General features: G+C 31.0%; 1 protein-coding gene across 4 annotated transcripts in view; it reads right to left on the bottom strand.

The window, feature by feature from the left end:
- LOC149908453 (lachesin-like) overlaps nucleotides 1-16098 on the bottom strand; it is a 75111-nt gene that overhangs the window by 14862 nt on the left and 44151 nt on the right. For 3 of the 4 annotated variants that reach the window (XM_090101927.1, XM_090101924.1, XM_090101926.1), the window contains exon 2: nucleotides 1470-1526. In XM_090101927.1, coding sequence (XP_089958053.1) covers nucleotides 1470-1526 — 57 coding nt within the window. Of the gene's footprint in view, nucleotides 1-1469; nucleotides 1527-15201; nucleotides 15322-16098 lie in introns of those variants that run through there. The other variant, XM_090101925.1, reaches the window with a different exon arrangement.

Raw genomic sequence — 16098 nt, 5'->3', positions numbered from 1 at the left:
ATAACGTATTCAATTCAATTCGAATACTTTTTATTGAAATTAATATTTGTCCATTTTGTCATTGAGCCTATTATGAAATAGGAAAGTGGAGTAGGAAAATAAAAGATGGTATTACAAATTTCAAGCTGAACTTTTTTACTTAAATGACAGATTCTGTAACTGTCTATTTATTTAATTGCTATGAATGGCAAACATGTAAAAAAATAAAAGAAATATTTTGTTGTAAAATGGCAACACTGCACAAATTTAAAAGGCGGGTATTTTACTTCTCTGAAAATAACAAAAGTTGCCATTTCCGAACAAAACTCCACTTATTACTATCACGTAAGTAATCTAAGCGAAGCAATTTGTCGCGAACAATCAGTCGTTTTACCCTGAAATGGTTATTAAAATTTGTATTGTTAATAGCTCGACGACTATTAACACATCTAGCTAGAATTTAATTTTAGACATATTTTTTAAATGTTCCTCTACATTTCTGTTATTCCGTTTAAAATTGCTATTTACTAGATTTATGTTCTAAAGTTTTTACACTTTATTACGTAGTCCGCCGTGTAAATAACGAACAGCACCCTCATAAGTAAATTGAAAATAAGGAAGTTATTTTGCATAAAAGCTTGTAAAACTATGCACTAAATTTTAGTCAAAAGTTTTTTAAGTCAAAGGACCGCGCGGCTACCAACTACATTATAACTCTAACAACAACTTAAAACCTTTATTTCACTTTTGGTTACTCATGCAAACATTTTACATTCTTATTTATGTGGAAAGGACCATAACTCGTATTAATATAGCTGTGTATAGCGCTAATTAGGGAGAATTACGTCTGCAGCTTTGCTGTAGTGCCATTGAAATAATTAATGTAGAGAAATAACAGCTGAACAAGCCCCGTACGATACCTCTAACCGGGTGACAAATAGATTTGGTAATCCGCCGTTTTAACTGTGTTTCTGAGAAATGTGTTCCTATTTTATTTATTCATAGATTTATACAATTTAAAACTGAATTATTAACGTGCATATTATACTGCATTTTCATGACATAATAAATGCATGGAATAATATTTTAGTTTATATCTCGCATGATTAAGTACTGTAGTTTATTAAAAGAAAGCGTATGCTGGTTTTAATAGAAACATTATGTAGGTAACAAGAGGATAGTGCTCACGCTATGTTATTTATAAAGCGCATATAATGTATTTACTTCTTTTTATATGCCAGCAAAATACTTAAAAGATCATTAAATTAATATTGTTTGTATGCTTTAATATTTTTGATGAAACTGGTTTTTTTTTATACTATTAGTCCTCGGCATCATTTAATTTATTTTGGTTAATTTGAATTTGAATCTACACACGCGCAATTGAAGTTACGAGCACAGTCTCTACTATTCAAAAGTGTAAAGGTCAAAATATCAAAACTTATATGAATTAATAATGACCATATTGTGAAAATATATTTTCGACTTACCATCTGGGACTTCAATGGGTGCAACTGATACTACATTTTGACCCGGTAATTCCCGACCTGTAAACAAAATTCAGATCATTGACGGTTTTATAACAATCTATACTAATGTAATAAAGCTGAAAAGTTTGTTAGTTTGGTTCATCCGCTAATAATGAAAAAAAAGCCGGGACGGGAAAAATAGCCTCTTCTTTCTGCTAGAGGAATAATTTTAATGATCAAATTCCAAATATTACCACCTACTATAATATTATAAGTATAGATATATTGGTAAGTATTGATGTTTTTTAGAAAAAGTCAAAAAAAGTTTTTTAGAAAAAGTGCCGTAACAAAAATTTCAAGGAGAAACTATCTCAGCCAAGTTCTAAGTTAAGGAGTAACAATAGAACAACTTATAAGATGACTTATAAGAGTACATGGAAAACTAAAAATTTTGAATGTAGTAGAAGTTTTATACAAAATTCTATTGAAATTTAGTTACATTATGACTTAAGTACCTGCAGCCTTAGCAACTACGGAACTCTACATTGCGTACCTATGTCTTAGTATATTTAATTTTTATTTGAATATCTGAACCACGACTAGTGACTTCTAGTATCTATGTGTATATAAAATCATCGCATGTATAGGATGAGTAGACGCATTTCAATAACTGTAGGTACAATTCATAATATAACAAAAAAGGAAAACAGTACATTACGCAAATTGTACTATAGAGTCATGAAAAAACAATACGACTATACTTATTACTTATTATTAATAGTGCATCCAAAAATAATTTATATAATATTATAAGTAAGTACCTACCTAACTAACTTTTGTAAAATTGGCAAGTAAAATATTGAAAAATGTGAACTAATATGAATAATGGAAACTTAATTATTCAGTGCTCTAAATGTAATGGCATTAGTAAAAGTAATAAGCAGAGAACTGAGTTCTATTAAAATTAAAAATTTGTTATAGGTACACCTGTTAGAATTTATTTAAAAAAATAATTCAAAATTAAGTAACGTTCGCATTTATTGTTTAAAAAGTAAGTTTCATGACTGAAACTTACGTGTTTATTCATTACCTAAACTACATTGATTTATATGCTTTTATAAATCAGAAATGTACAAAAAATCTGCTATATTATGGATATAATAATATGCACTTAATGACAAATGGTTTGAGTAGGCAAAACAAAATATTCTATTACAATTGTACTTTCCGGGCGTACAAAGGGCTACCTACGTTGTTATAGTTATAAATATGTAGATAGTTACTCAAAATTTGTCGCATTATATTCGTCAGAAGCCATAAAATAAATTGAACGTATCACTTCTGTGGTGTCGCTAACGTATCATTATCATATTAAAACATAATCCACATAATGGTGTCTAGTAAATTTATTTCAGTACAATAATAACCTATGAAACTTGAGTAGGTACCCCGTTAAAAGTTTCAACTTTTAATTGCCGCTCGCTATACTACAAGTGTATGTAATAAATGTTTTATTGCCGTATCGACCGACTTAGTTACAGTGTAAGTTTATTTATTTTTATTGTTTTCTAGTATCATGATAGTTTTCACATCATAATATGACATTTATTATTGACTAGCTGTGCTCCGCGGTTTCACCTGCATTTCTCCTCTTCTGTTGGTGATGATATATAATAGCCTATAAGCCTTCCTTAATAAATGGGCTATCCAACATTGAAAGAATTTTTCAAATCGGACCAGTAGTTCTGGAGTGCTTGAGAGCGTTCATACAAACAAACAAACTCTTCAGCTTTATAATATTAGTAAAATACCTATGTCTTTTAAGAATTATGATTTGATCAAAATCGAATTAATTTTTTTGTAAAATTTACACTTTCTTTACATTTTTTATTGTTCTTTATCTGCTATTACCCCGGAGAAACCGGAACAAGCTGCTTGTGTGAAATAATATTATAGTAAAAAATATAATAAAAGCTTTTCCGCATTTCATATTTCTTGTAATAATAGGTACATACAAAGACTTAATTATTCTTCAAAGCTAAGGGCAAGTAGAAAATACAATAGTAACAAGAATTATAATCTGTATTGTTTGTAAGAAAATATTTCTTTGATATGGTAAGAAATACGTTTAACTTAATACCTACGTATTTTATAATTTCTCATTTCACATACCTACTTTTGTTTACTGTACATCATATTCTTAGAACCAGTAGATAGAGGAGATAGATTCAAAGAGCTTTTATGATTTATTTTAACAAAGCGTAGTTCATTTATGTGGTGCCATCAACAGAATGTATTTCAATTAAAATATTTTTTATAAAAATCTTTGAATTATTCAACGAAGCAACATTGTAATAACATTGTTTACACTATGATTGTAATCGACCCCTGTGTTCACGTAATTGCTTATGTGTAAATAATATAGAGCAGGCTAACCATTGAAGTCTTATTAGTTTCCTCGTCCACCACGACCCCATAAAGTAGCTAGATATAAAAACCACAAGCGATACGGAATATTCTTCTATATTACGCTGAAGCGACTATTGCAACTAAGTATGTAGGAATACCTTAACTTTGTTTTTACTGTGAATATTCTTCTAACCAAATTGAATTATGTTATTAAATTTTGTATACTAAATTTAATACGGACGACGAAGCCGCTCTATATCTTATAAAAAATAGAGACTTTTGAAATAATATTTTAAAGGGTAGGGCATTGTAAATGATTTTACTATTTTTGCTGGAGGTGAAGTCAGAACTTATAAATTATTGACCATTACAAAAATAAATATTTTCCGAGATACTAGGTAGAGGCGCACGAGCAGGAAGAGGAAATTAATACCAAACCCCATCTATAATTATCCATAACGATTCTTTGTGTAACATAGGATCGGTAACACAAAACTACAAAAGATACAAGCCCTCGATTACAGTGATAGGGAAAATCAATATAATTGGTATGGATAAGTGTAGAGTACTTACCTATAGATATGTATAATAATTATAATGTCAACATTCATGCGAATCATAGTAAGAACACGAAAGAATTAGATTAGAAATTGTATAAATACGTATATAGTTACATAAGAAAACCTATTTTGATTAAATGATTTATTAACAATTCAGTCAAGATAATAATCAAAGCTGGAAAAATAGCTTTCAGTTACACATTTCTCAGAAGATCATAGTACTAATTGTAACGTGCTGGGTGTACGATTGTAAAAACCCAGTCAGGAGACTGTCCCTTTCCTATTTTTATATTAAAAAAGTACTAAAAATCCGTTTAACTGCTGGCTTGTTGATGCTATTAAATTTATAGCATCAATGGAAAGTGGGAGATATAAAAACGCCACAACGCGTCCCCTGGGCCCATAACCAACATTAAGTGAATTAATATTCGTGTTGAGATTATTTTGAGCGTAATATATCGCGTTATGTATTTATTTGCCAAACATTTTGTTTCAGTTTCAATTACTTGCCTACTTGAGGTAAGGATTATAATAATGTTATTTGATTTCAAATGTAATTATCGGAGGAGTAATAGAATTACGATTAATATCTCAAACTAGACAGTTGTAATAATCAATTGAGTTATTTGTATTGTGTATGATGTAATTGGATTTTGCACTTGTTATAATATTTTCTTGTTTCCTCTATTACATGATCTTACAACATACAGATATTTTTATAGATTTTAAAAACACTATACCTAACACTGAATTATTTACCGTAAAAATTATTTTAAATTGCCCTACGCTACTGTCTCCAACGCTTAGGAATAAACTGACTATCCAACTATTCACTATGTACACGTGGGAAGAGTTCGTATACTTGCTAATGGATGGTGTAGGTCGAATCATTGTGGTAATTTAAACTTAGCATTAATTGCGTTTGCCTCTTCGACGCACTAAATAGGATCGCTTTTTCCGCGGCATCACAGTAAATATACCATTACGGCTAGCGCTGACAGCCCCTCTTTGCGAAGCCGACAGGATTGTTCCATTATCGACGTACAGATGAATAATTGACACACACAAGTATGTTCGATGGGTACTCCCTAACGAGACGTGCTCTTTTTACATGTTTGTTGAGAGATTTAGCGTTTTTGTATGGAGCATTGTTGTTGGAAAGTTTTAATGCGCGGAGTTCTTGGATAACGGATTTATATAGTTTGTTAATGATAGATTTCCGTTTATGTGTAAACTTTTGAGATGGGAACTTATAGAAGGAATAAGATGAATGATATTATTTTTATTTTGTATGCTGTTTAGTTATTATTTACCTATCAGTTTTATTTTAAAATTCCATATGGTAAGAATAAGTGGACTTCATTTTATTTTATTTATTCAAAAAAAAGTTATGCTTAATTAATGTTTATTATTTAAATTAAAGCTTGTTGACGCAGACTATATTATTGTTAAATCGATGCGCTAATGAAAAACGGTAGGTATATCACTGTTTTAATTATTTCGCGAAAGTCATTTATAAATTAGCTAGAGAAACAGAAAATATCAACAGCTATGAATGACATTTGCGACACAGCTATTGACAGGACAATTATTGCTATCCGCAAGTTTTTAAGCTGACTTTTTTAAGCGTTCGAAATTGTACAAAAAAAGAACAATTAGTAAATCAAGATTCCAATGAGAAGTGTTCAAGTATTACAAAATACGTAAATAGTAAATAGAGACATTAAATTAGCACTTTGCTATCGAGGGGTTCGCTTAACTCAAACGTTGACGCGGGGTCAGCGAGTAAACAACCGAGCCCACTTCACTATAAGTGAATTGGATAACTTCAATCAACGTCTTAATAGCAACTGCGATGTTTTCATCCTCTCCATTATAGAGAAATATTAAATAATTCTATGATAAATTGTATCGATCTGATTGGTGAAAGTGAACATCAATTAATTTAAATGGATAGTAAATTAGTAAAAGTATATTTTTGAAGTAAAACTTCTTTATCGGGGTTGGACAAAAATTTAGTGTAACATTTTTGCGTTACGCCGTACGCGTGACATTTTTGCGTTACGCCGTACGCGTGACATTTTTGCGTTACGCCATACTCGTGACATTTTTAAGGTCATAAAGAAGTTTCACTTCTTACGTGTGTACACGCATACATTATTTATTTTATATGAGCGAAGTTCAAAGAATAAACTAGTATCCAGGTAAGTTATAAGAGTTAGGAAATCAAGTACGGTAATACAACTAAACGAAGTACCTATTCACTTCTGTTACTTCTTTTCTTTGCAATTAGTTTAATGATCTAATCGTTGAAAAGCCATTGTTATTAGCACACATTAAATGCTAGTAAAATAAAATGGTTTTAGTCTTTTACTCTTTCTAGTACTAACCTATAAAATTCCTCTTGACTTTGTTTACTACGTTAGCCAAGCAGTATTCCTAAAGGCGACAGCCTGACGGCAATGTATTATAGCTTATTTCTACTTTTATACTGGAAAGTTCTTTGAATATTGAGACCAAGACAACTACATTAGAAAAAACATAGTTCAATGAAAAATTATTTGAAACGTACAAAAGAAGATTTATATAATCTATTTATATATTCACGTGGAGAGAAAAACATAACGTTCAAAGGAAAATGGGATTCTTATGTTACTGTTTCTGGGAAAAACAACACATCACTTGAAAGAATTTACCCGTATAGACCCTATTAAGCTCCCGTCAAGATACCTATGTTTACATTAAAGTCAAAAAATGTGAAACGAATTCAATTGTCATGAACCCGTTACTGGCAGAACTTATTGTAGAAAAAACAAAAAGCTATGTTATATAATTAAATAAGATTTTTATATATCTAATAAGATTTATTGATGAATTAATATCTACTATGGACTTGGAATTAACATTACTTAGTAGTATCTACCTAGGTATATAAACAACATAGTATGCTTTGTCATAGATACCAGTTCAAGCTTTTTCAGATACCTAATATAAAGTGCTTTTATCTAACCACTCTTTTGGGTTTCTTCAATTGTGAGACTATCAGAGCATAGTGAATGCTTTGTGTAGTTTTAACTGAAAAAAGGAATAGAACATTTTGCGTTTTGGATGTTTTTGTACAAGCGTTATTGAGTTTTTTACCCAAGATACGAATAAAATATTGTTTTAGTCCCAAACATAGTCATAATCACAGCAGGATCCGGAGAGAAATCAAGCATAGGATCTGTGTTTTTATGGACTTTTGGAGGCATAGAGAAGTTCTCGTCACCAACTTCTGCCACCCAACCATTATAATTTTAATAACCCTAGTAACATAGGGTAATAAATCCCAACTGAAACTTGGAATTTAGTCCCAAGATCCCATATAGGTATGTGCTGCCTTTCATAATATGTATTATTAAGACACACATGTAACCAAAAGTATTCTATCCTTTTAGATATTCTTTTATCCTCTATAATTTAATTTATAGTATTATTAATTATGATATTCGTGTCACATAGGTAGGAACTAAATATTCATCATGTTTAATATTACTTTTCTCGATTAAGCCAGTTATTTAATAAAAATGGATTATTTGAATATAACCATACCCAATTAGTCGTAATGAAGACTGCAATGCTTTGACATCTAGAGTTAATAATAGCTGTGTATCCATACTTATATATTATTATAAATGCGAAAGTAACTCTGTCTGTCTGTCTGTTACTCAATCACGCCTAAACTACTGAACCAATTTTCATGAAATTTGGTATGGAGATAATATTTTGATACCCGAGAAAGGACATAGGCTTCTTTTTATCCCGGGAAAATGACGCAATCCCGGAAATCTCACGGGGATGGGAACTATGCGGGTTTTTCTTTGACTGCGCGGGCGAAGCCGCGGGCGGAAACCTTGTTAAAAATAAACTGAAAGTAAGTTTATTGTATGAATGTATTACCTAAGCATGAGATATAAAATGTACTTTTGTTTATCTTACAATTTCGTTAATATCAAGCCTTATCTTATATATAAAAATGAATCGCAAAATGTGTTGGTAAGCGCATAACTCGAGAACGGCTGAACCGATTTCGATAATTCTTTTTTTATTATATTCCTTGAAGTACGAGGATGGTTTTTATGTAGAGAAAACGTAAATATTATGTACCACGGGCGAAGCCGGGGCGGACCGCTAGTCTTTCTATATAAAAACAAATCGCAAAATGTGTTGGTAAGCGCATAACTCAAGAACGGCTGAACCGATTTCGATAATTCTTTTTTTATTATATTCCTTGAAGTACGAGGATGGTTTTTACGTAGAGAAAACGCAAATATGTACCACGGGCGAAGCCGGGGCGGACCGCTAGTTAAAAATAAACCTGTAAATAACATACATGTATTTTAAATACTACCTAGAACCTACAACCTATAACTCAATATTCTAAAATAAATGAATAATAATAACATAGAATATAGTATTGTGTTGGGTACGATACTGACTGCGATATTTTATAAAAGCCTTATCGTTGTGGCGGAATATTTACAAGGCTCTCTGAGCAGCTTAGGATGAATAACATCGTATAAACTGAATATCGCCTCTGTATTGGGTCAAAAGACTAATACTTAGTGGAACCTATCGGATGAAAGTGTTACATGTTTATTATTTCTTTATGTGGTATTTATGCTGTTAATTAAACAATTTATATGTCATTTTAGTTACTGATTTATTATTGTTGCATTAAAATATAATACCTACACTTGTTGTGTTAGGGATAAGTTTCATATGACAATTTCTATGAGTTGTCTCCAATTTGTGTTTTTTATTTTTATGAATTTTTGTACTGAAAGATAAAACAATAAACAGTGGACCCATTTTTTTAACAAATAAATAAACATTACAATAATAATTGAACAGACTATTTTTAAATTTTATAAAAGGATTCTGTACAACACTTTTACGCATTCACTGTATTGTGCCTTCACTATTATGTTCTATATTAATGTTGACAGTATAATGAAATACCAAATCAAAACTGCTTGATTCTATAAGCCCTTTATAAATACACTAGGTATAAATTGACGTTTAATTAAGTTCAAGGATATTGTATGGGTTTATTAATAATTAATATCTTTGCTGTTAATTAATTAAATTTCAATCTGTACAATAACAATTGTATATGCGTATAAAAACCAAATTATTGTTCATTCAAATTAATTATACCAGTTTGTTTTCTCACTTTTCGACAATAATTACAGTAAAAACATTTACCAAGCTGAAAATAACCATGAACATTTTGTAAATACCTATACCTACATATACTTAGTAGATGAGTATTTCTCTATACTTTACACCTACGTATTACTGAGTCTAGTTACACGTACTAGGCATGTACCTATTAATTAAGTAGGTGCCTATATTTGTCAAAAAGCTCAGATCGGGAAAAAGTCCTTTCATAGATTACGATCCTGAATCTCCCGATTATATTTATATCAAATTGACACTAAGTAATGAAATGAAATCACGAAATGAATTCACGTGAAATCTCTTGGTCCGAATCGAATTAAAGCGTTCACATTGCAACGCGTTACATTTTTGAATGATTGGTGGAAGCAATCAGGCTTTGAAAGGTGACCTAAAATCGTGATTGCAGTTAAAAAAAGAAATCTAGACGGCTTTATTGTGGGAAGTGCTTTCTTGTCAGAAAGCGTTACGTGTTATTTTGCTACTAAATGGATAAACACCAAACGCATTTTTCTGAGATATACCTAAGAAGTATTTTTTAACATTTATCTCTTCTTGAACTCATTGTTACATCTACATTGAACGTATAGACACAGATTACTAAAAAGTTATGGAATAGCGCTCAATTGAGTACCTAGATACATATAACATAACATAAGTAACATAAGTAGTTTTTGTTTTTATTTTAGAGTAGGTAGGTACATACATTCAAGAGCAAAAAACATTGTATTTCGATTTAATAAGCGTTTCAATTAAAAAATGTAACCATAATAAAACATATATTTGATCAAAAAAGCTATTTTAAAACATCTAAATTCTAAATGGGTTATTGTAAATTTGCCACAAAGTTAATTCGTCACCTAAAAAAGTATGTGTAAATTTGCCACACTTTTATTTTTTTAAAGTTAATTCGTCACGATTTAATATCAAGTATTGTAAATTCGTCACATCGATAATTTAAGTACAGATAGCAAAAAAATTAAACAATAAATTAATTTAAAATGTTTATTTCTTAATCAGTTTTAGATTTTCAACCTTACATGTAAAAAAATCACAGTCAAATTGGATGGCGATGGACTTTGTAAAAACATAAGGAAAAGCATAACAAAGATAAATTTTGCTAAAAACCAAGGAACATCTATTTTGTATAATTATGTTCTAAAAATTCACAGCAGTTATAAAGAGTATTACTTAACATCTACATTATTCTACATAGGTAATGGTAAAAATCACAGTTCTCTCTATAAATATTTTTAAAATGTAATGAAATGAGAGCGGCTCTATAATATTTATCACAATCGTATAAAAATAAGGATAAACTATTTTTCACCTATTTTGTATACAGGGTGTAAGGGACAGCCTCCCGAAAACTTTAACCATGGAATCATTCTGAGCAACTTTCTCAAAGAAAGCATATTGTGGAAATGAAAAAAGAAATTTCAACCTCCCATACAAAATTAGCATCTCACTCGAAAATTTTGTATGGGAAGTGGAAATTTTTTTTTCATTCAAACTTAAACAATGGACCGCGGTCTGAAAAAATTCTAATACATAAAAAATCATTTCAAACTTTTAAAAAGCGCAAATCAATTTGACTCAATAATGAATTTACCTTATGTTATTGATGAATTTACCTTATGTGAATGATGACTGTAATATTAAAATGTAAATCATTATATTGCTGGTTTCATCGCAGGCTGAAAGGTATAATTCACTTGCCTTGCTTGCTGGCGGTACTTTACTACTTGTGGCAAATTTACAATAACCCGAATATACCTGTGACGAACTTACACATACTTTTTAAGGCATGTGACGAATTTACTTTCAATGTATGGAGTTTTAAAAACGTGACGAATTAACTTTGTGGCAAATTTACAACAACCCTTCTAAATAAAGGTTTAATGAAACAAAAAATTGTCACAATCAGGTTCAGTTCATTCACTTAGGTACAAACAAATACAATGAAATATTATGTTCGCAGTTTTTGCACAAAATCCCTTTTATCAAAATGTTTTGGGTTGTTAAACTATCGTTTTACAATGTTTTATTAATGCATACAAATATATATATACGAAAAGTACAAAATTGAAATGCTCGCTTATTGTTTTTTAAGATTAAAGAAGTATAAAATTATTTACAAGTCAAAGTATCAAGTGAATGAGGTGGACTTAAATATAAATTAGATTGAACATTATAAAACAAAGTCTAAAGCTTAAACTCGATGAGTAGGCGTGGTCAAGTCGCAGCCTCCCCTTTCAGTGTTATTCAAATACGATTTAAAGATCCCAATACAAATGAAAAATATTGCGTAGTTATACTATACAAATACCCTCATAATTTTATTAAAGTGATAAATCGCCTAAAAATTTTGGGTTCACTAAAGGTCATTGTTTCCATTCAAACTTCACACCCATAATGAAAAAAATATAACATTTAAATTACAAAATTAAAATATTAGTAATTATAGTGACATTCTTCCTTAATTATCGGTTTTATTATACTAATAATATTCCTTAACTACATAACAACATGCATAAGTAAAAAATAATCTTTTTTTAACTCCCATTTTCATATGAACAAAAGCGAATTACCTACCTCTAATAAAATAAACAGTTTATAGATATTCAATTTCGATTTAGGCGTAATTATCACACCGTTATGCAACTCTGTGGTAACGTGAATAATGCGATTTGTCTAATAAATGTTATTCTAAATTATGCGCACATAAAATGATCATAGCAATAATGATATTTTATAGGAAATACCTATGGTTAATTTGCTAATGTGATCAATATCGAGAATAATGTAATGTCCTATACGTTGTTTGATAATGCTTGTTTTTGTTTTTGAATTTCATAGGTTTTCATCGGTATATGTATATACATAAGACGGTATGTAGTATTCTGTATTCTTAGACAGCGAGAGTTTTATAAAATTAATACAATGCATGGGGGTACGGCGTGGCAGTTCAAAAAAGCGCCACGGCTGTATATCATCCCTTTCTCGAAGCAATGCAGGCCAATTTTGATACAACTTAACAGGATGTAAGTTTATACTCGCCATCACATTAAGCTCAATAATTTTATAACTCAGTTATTAGTAACTAGCGGTCCGCCCCGGCTTCGCCCGTGGTACATACATGCTTACGTTTTTTTTCATAAGAACCATCCTCGTACTTCAAGGAATTGATTCCGCAGCGCACGTGATGACAGAATTTTTATTAAGGAATTTTTTACACCTTGGGTTACATTATTGCATTTTTGGTAATGATCTCAAATTTTTTTGAAAATGCAATTTAGCCTATGTTGCTCAGTGAAGATGCAGCTTTCTAATGGTGAAAGAATTTTTGAAATCGGTCCAGTAGTTTATGCGTGAAAACATACATACTTATATACATAATTACAAACCTTTTCTCTTTATAATATTAGTATAGATTAGTAAGACGACTTCAATTCGAGTATCTAGTTATTTTTTTAAATATATTTATAAAGATTTTATGCAGTCGGTTTAAAACAATTTCCTACTAAGTATCTTGAATTAACACGTGGGTAAGTACTCGCAAGTTGTGGCTTTAGAAATTTCACGGAACCTCGTAGCGATTCATACGCTTTAACTAATTATGTCATATAAGTTTTTTTAATTTAGTATATTTTCATCATTTAAATGTGATAGAGATAGTTTGTAGGCGTACTGAATGCATACATTAATGACTACTATTACGGGACTTTCAAATATTCAAATACATATTTGATTTCGGACCTGTGACGTGACCCGCTATACGTAACAAAATTTAAAAGGTTTTTCGGTCGTTAATTCCTCTTGTTCACAATTCATAAGAACCGTTTATAGAATTAATATCTTAAATTAAGTGCATTGGTTCTTTAAACGAAGGCCCAGTTCCATTCAAGTTGGCAAACATTCGAGCAAATATTCACTCGCGCCCTTGATTTGAATTCAGATTCGAATAAAACGGAGTCTGAAGGTAATAGTAAAATCTTTTAACACTAGTTTTTCATAGGAGGTCCTTATAGACCTCAAGGATTATATACAAGAACTAGCGGTCCGCCCCGGCTTCGTCCGTGGTACATATGAAAAATAGATGTTGGCCGATTCTCAGACTTACCCGATATGCACAGAAAATTTCATGAGAATCGGTCCACCCGTTTCGGAGGAGTATGCAGACTAACATTGTGACACGAGAATTTTATATATAAGATTATTCCTTGGTCAGTAACTTTATGGAAAGAAAATCTCTTGTCTAAGCTTTGCTGATAATATCACTGGCATAATAATGCATTCATGCAATAAATCTATTTGAGTTAGAATTCTCTTTACGCCTTCTAATAAGGAGACCATCCCAGGTATGATCAATGTTGCAGATGCTTCGTTATTCCAGCTTCCTCACGTACATTAGAGGCTTTAGGGATTTAACTTTGCTTATCAGAAACAGAGTATAACCTCGAGCAAATAATATTACCCTTGTCGTTGTTCCTTGGTTGTACATAATTAATAATTATATTAACACTTTTTACATTTAATAATGTATAACAACAATATTAAAAGGCCTTAAAGTTAATAAAATATAGGAACAAAAAAGAAAAACCAATACAAAAAAGCAATAAGTTTTACAATTCCCGGCAATAACGAACAAACATTTAAAAAGAGAATAAACAAAAATCAACACCAATTTTTACATAATTCCCCGGAACAATGACCAATTATTTCGAACGGAAAGTCCTGCAAAACGTTCGTCATATAATCGATATGCAGTAAAAATAGCACTTGTATTTTATTTACAACAGTAATGGCATACATCCATAACTGTCTGCTGCGGAGATGCCTGCGGATATCCGCGGATGACTCACTGAGACGACCCCTGTCCGTTTTGTTTGCGATTCTTCCCCTTGTTAACTGAATTATGTTTAAGAAATACGAGAGCTTCTTATCTCCAACCCTCTGAATAAATTTTGCTTTTGAAGAATCTCAGTGCGGTTAAGAGTGTTCGTCATCTCCCTGTTATGTTTTCATTTAAATTTGTTCTTATCTTTGCAAAGTTCTAGTTTAATTGAATAAGTAAAATGGCTTTCAATTTATTATTTAAAAGACGGATAGCTTTTTCTACTTTAGTAGTCTCCTTTGTTGATAACGGTTAATTCAAGAATATTCGACACAAATAAACCTAAATAATAGGTAGGTATCGGTCTAATTAAAAATATACTTCGTTATAACAACTAAAATTTTTTTTATGAATCAAAAGTGGAGCTGCTGTATAAAAGAAGCATCTTTTATTTAAATTCTTTCGTTATTGTTCATTTACTTATTCTTTAAAATATTTTTTAGATATTTTTTACGAAATATTCATAAGTGTTTTTGAGTTTCTTTACAAATTCAATATTTTTTTGCTATTTGTTTAACGAAGTGCTCGTTATCATGATGAAAGATGGAACAAACTTCTAATAAATATGTATACAGTTACCTAGTGTAAACAAAAAATCCGATCAATAAAACTTTTTTACAAGTTGCCATCAAACTCAATAAAAATGCTAATTGCAATCTCCACTCACCTGTCGTACTGCAGCAGGCCGTTAACGCTATCCATATTACACAATATAAATGTAAAAAAAGAGTCATTTTATAGTCGTCATATAAATTGCGAGGTGATTTATGCGTTGTCAAAGTTCACGTATGTTTGGTCGCGGCGCGTGTAAAGTCGTACGCAGGCGGGACAAGCGAGCGTGCCATCGCGGAGCGGTCGTCGGAAGCACTGCCGCGGGGTGGTGCCTCGCCGCTAACTACCCCCAGCCAGATAAACAAGGGCGAGAAAACTGGGTACTCGCAGACAAACCGTCTCGCTAGCCTTTACGGCACCGAATAATGCCATACTAAAATAAGACAAAAGACGTATAACCGACGAACGTTCCGCCGCGCTAGACGGCTCGCTGTCAAATATGCATAATACGAATAATAAACGAATGATAAATTCACTTGAACGAGGCGCTCACCGCTGATGATTTATTCTAGCGTATTAGCAAATTTGAAATTGCATCCTTGTTTATTTAGTTGAGTTTAAGACGGATGATTGTTTTCCTTGATTTGAATAGTGAAAAACTTTACAACTAACTTTATTGCTGGGCTACAAACTTACAGTACTGACATTGTGAGTTATTTATTACATTGTTGAACACACCTAAAGATCAAAAAATTAAAAATAATCAAGATGTTCATAAATTTTGTACGATTGTATCTAAATATCGAGGATGATATTAATATTCAGACATTATTAATATAGTTTGAGATGAAGTAGGATTACTCGACTTACCGTTCATAATTTCGAATTTCATAATGTCATGGCTGGTTGTAATTAGTTGTTACACAATGGAGTGTATTTATGAAAATAATAGAGACATAAAATACTGCGTTTGTAACTGATTTTCATTGAATTTGTGAAGAAATGTAAGAGT

The sequence above is a fragment of the Colias eurytheme genome, chromosome 5 (genome assembly GCF_061535395.1).
Source record: "Colias eurytheme isolate Ceu_HAF_F1 chromosome 5, ilColEury1 Martin Lab GWU primary, whole genome shotgun sequence".
NCBI lineage: Eukaryota > Metazoa > Arthropoda > Insecta > Lepidoptera > Pieridae > Colias > Colias eurytheme.
Note: the sequence above shows the minus strand (reverse complement) of the source record. Positions and strands in the feature narration are given on the sequence as shown.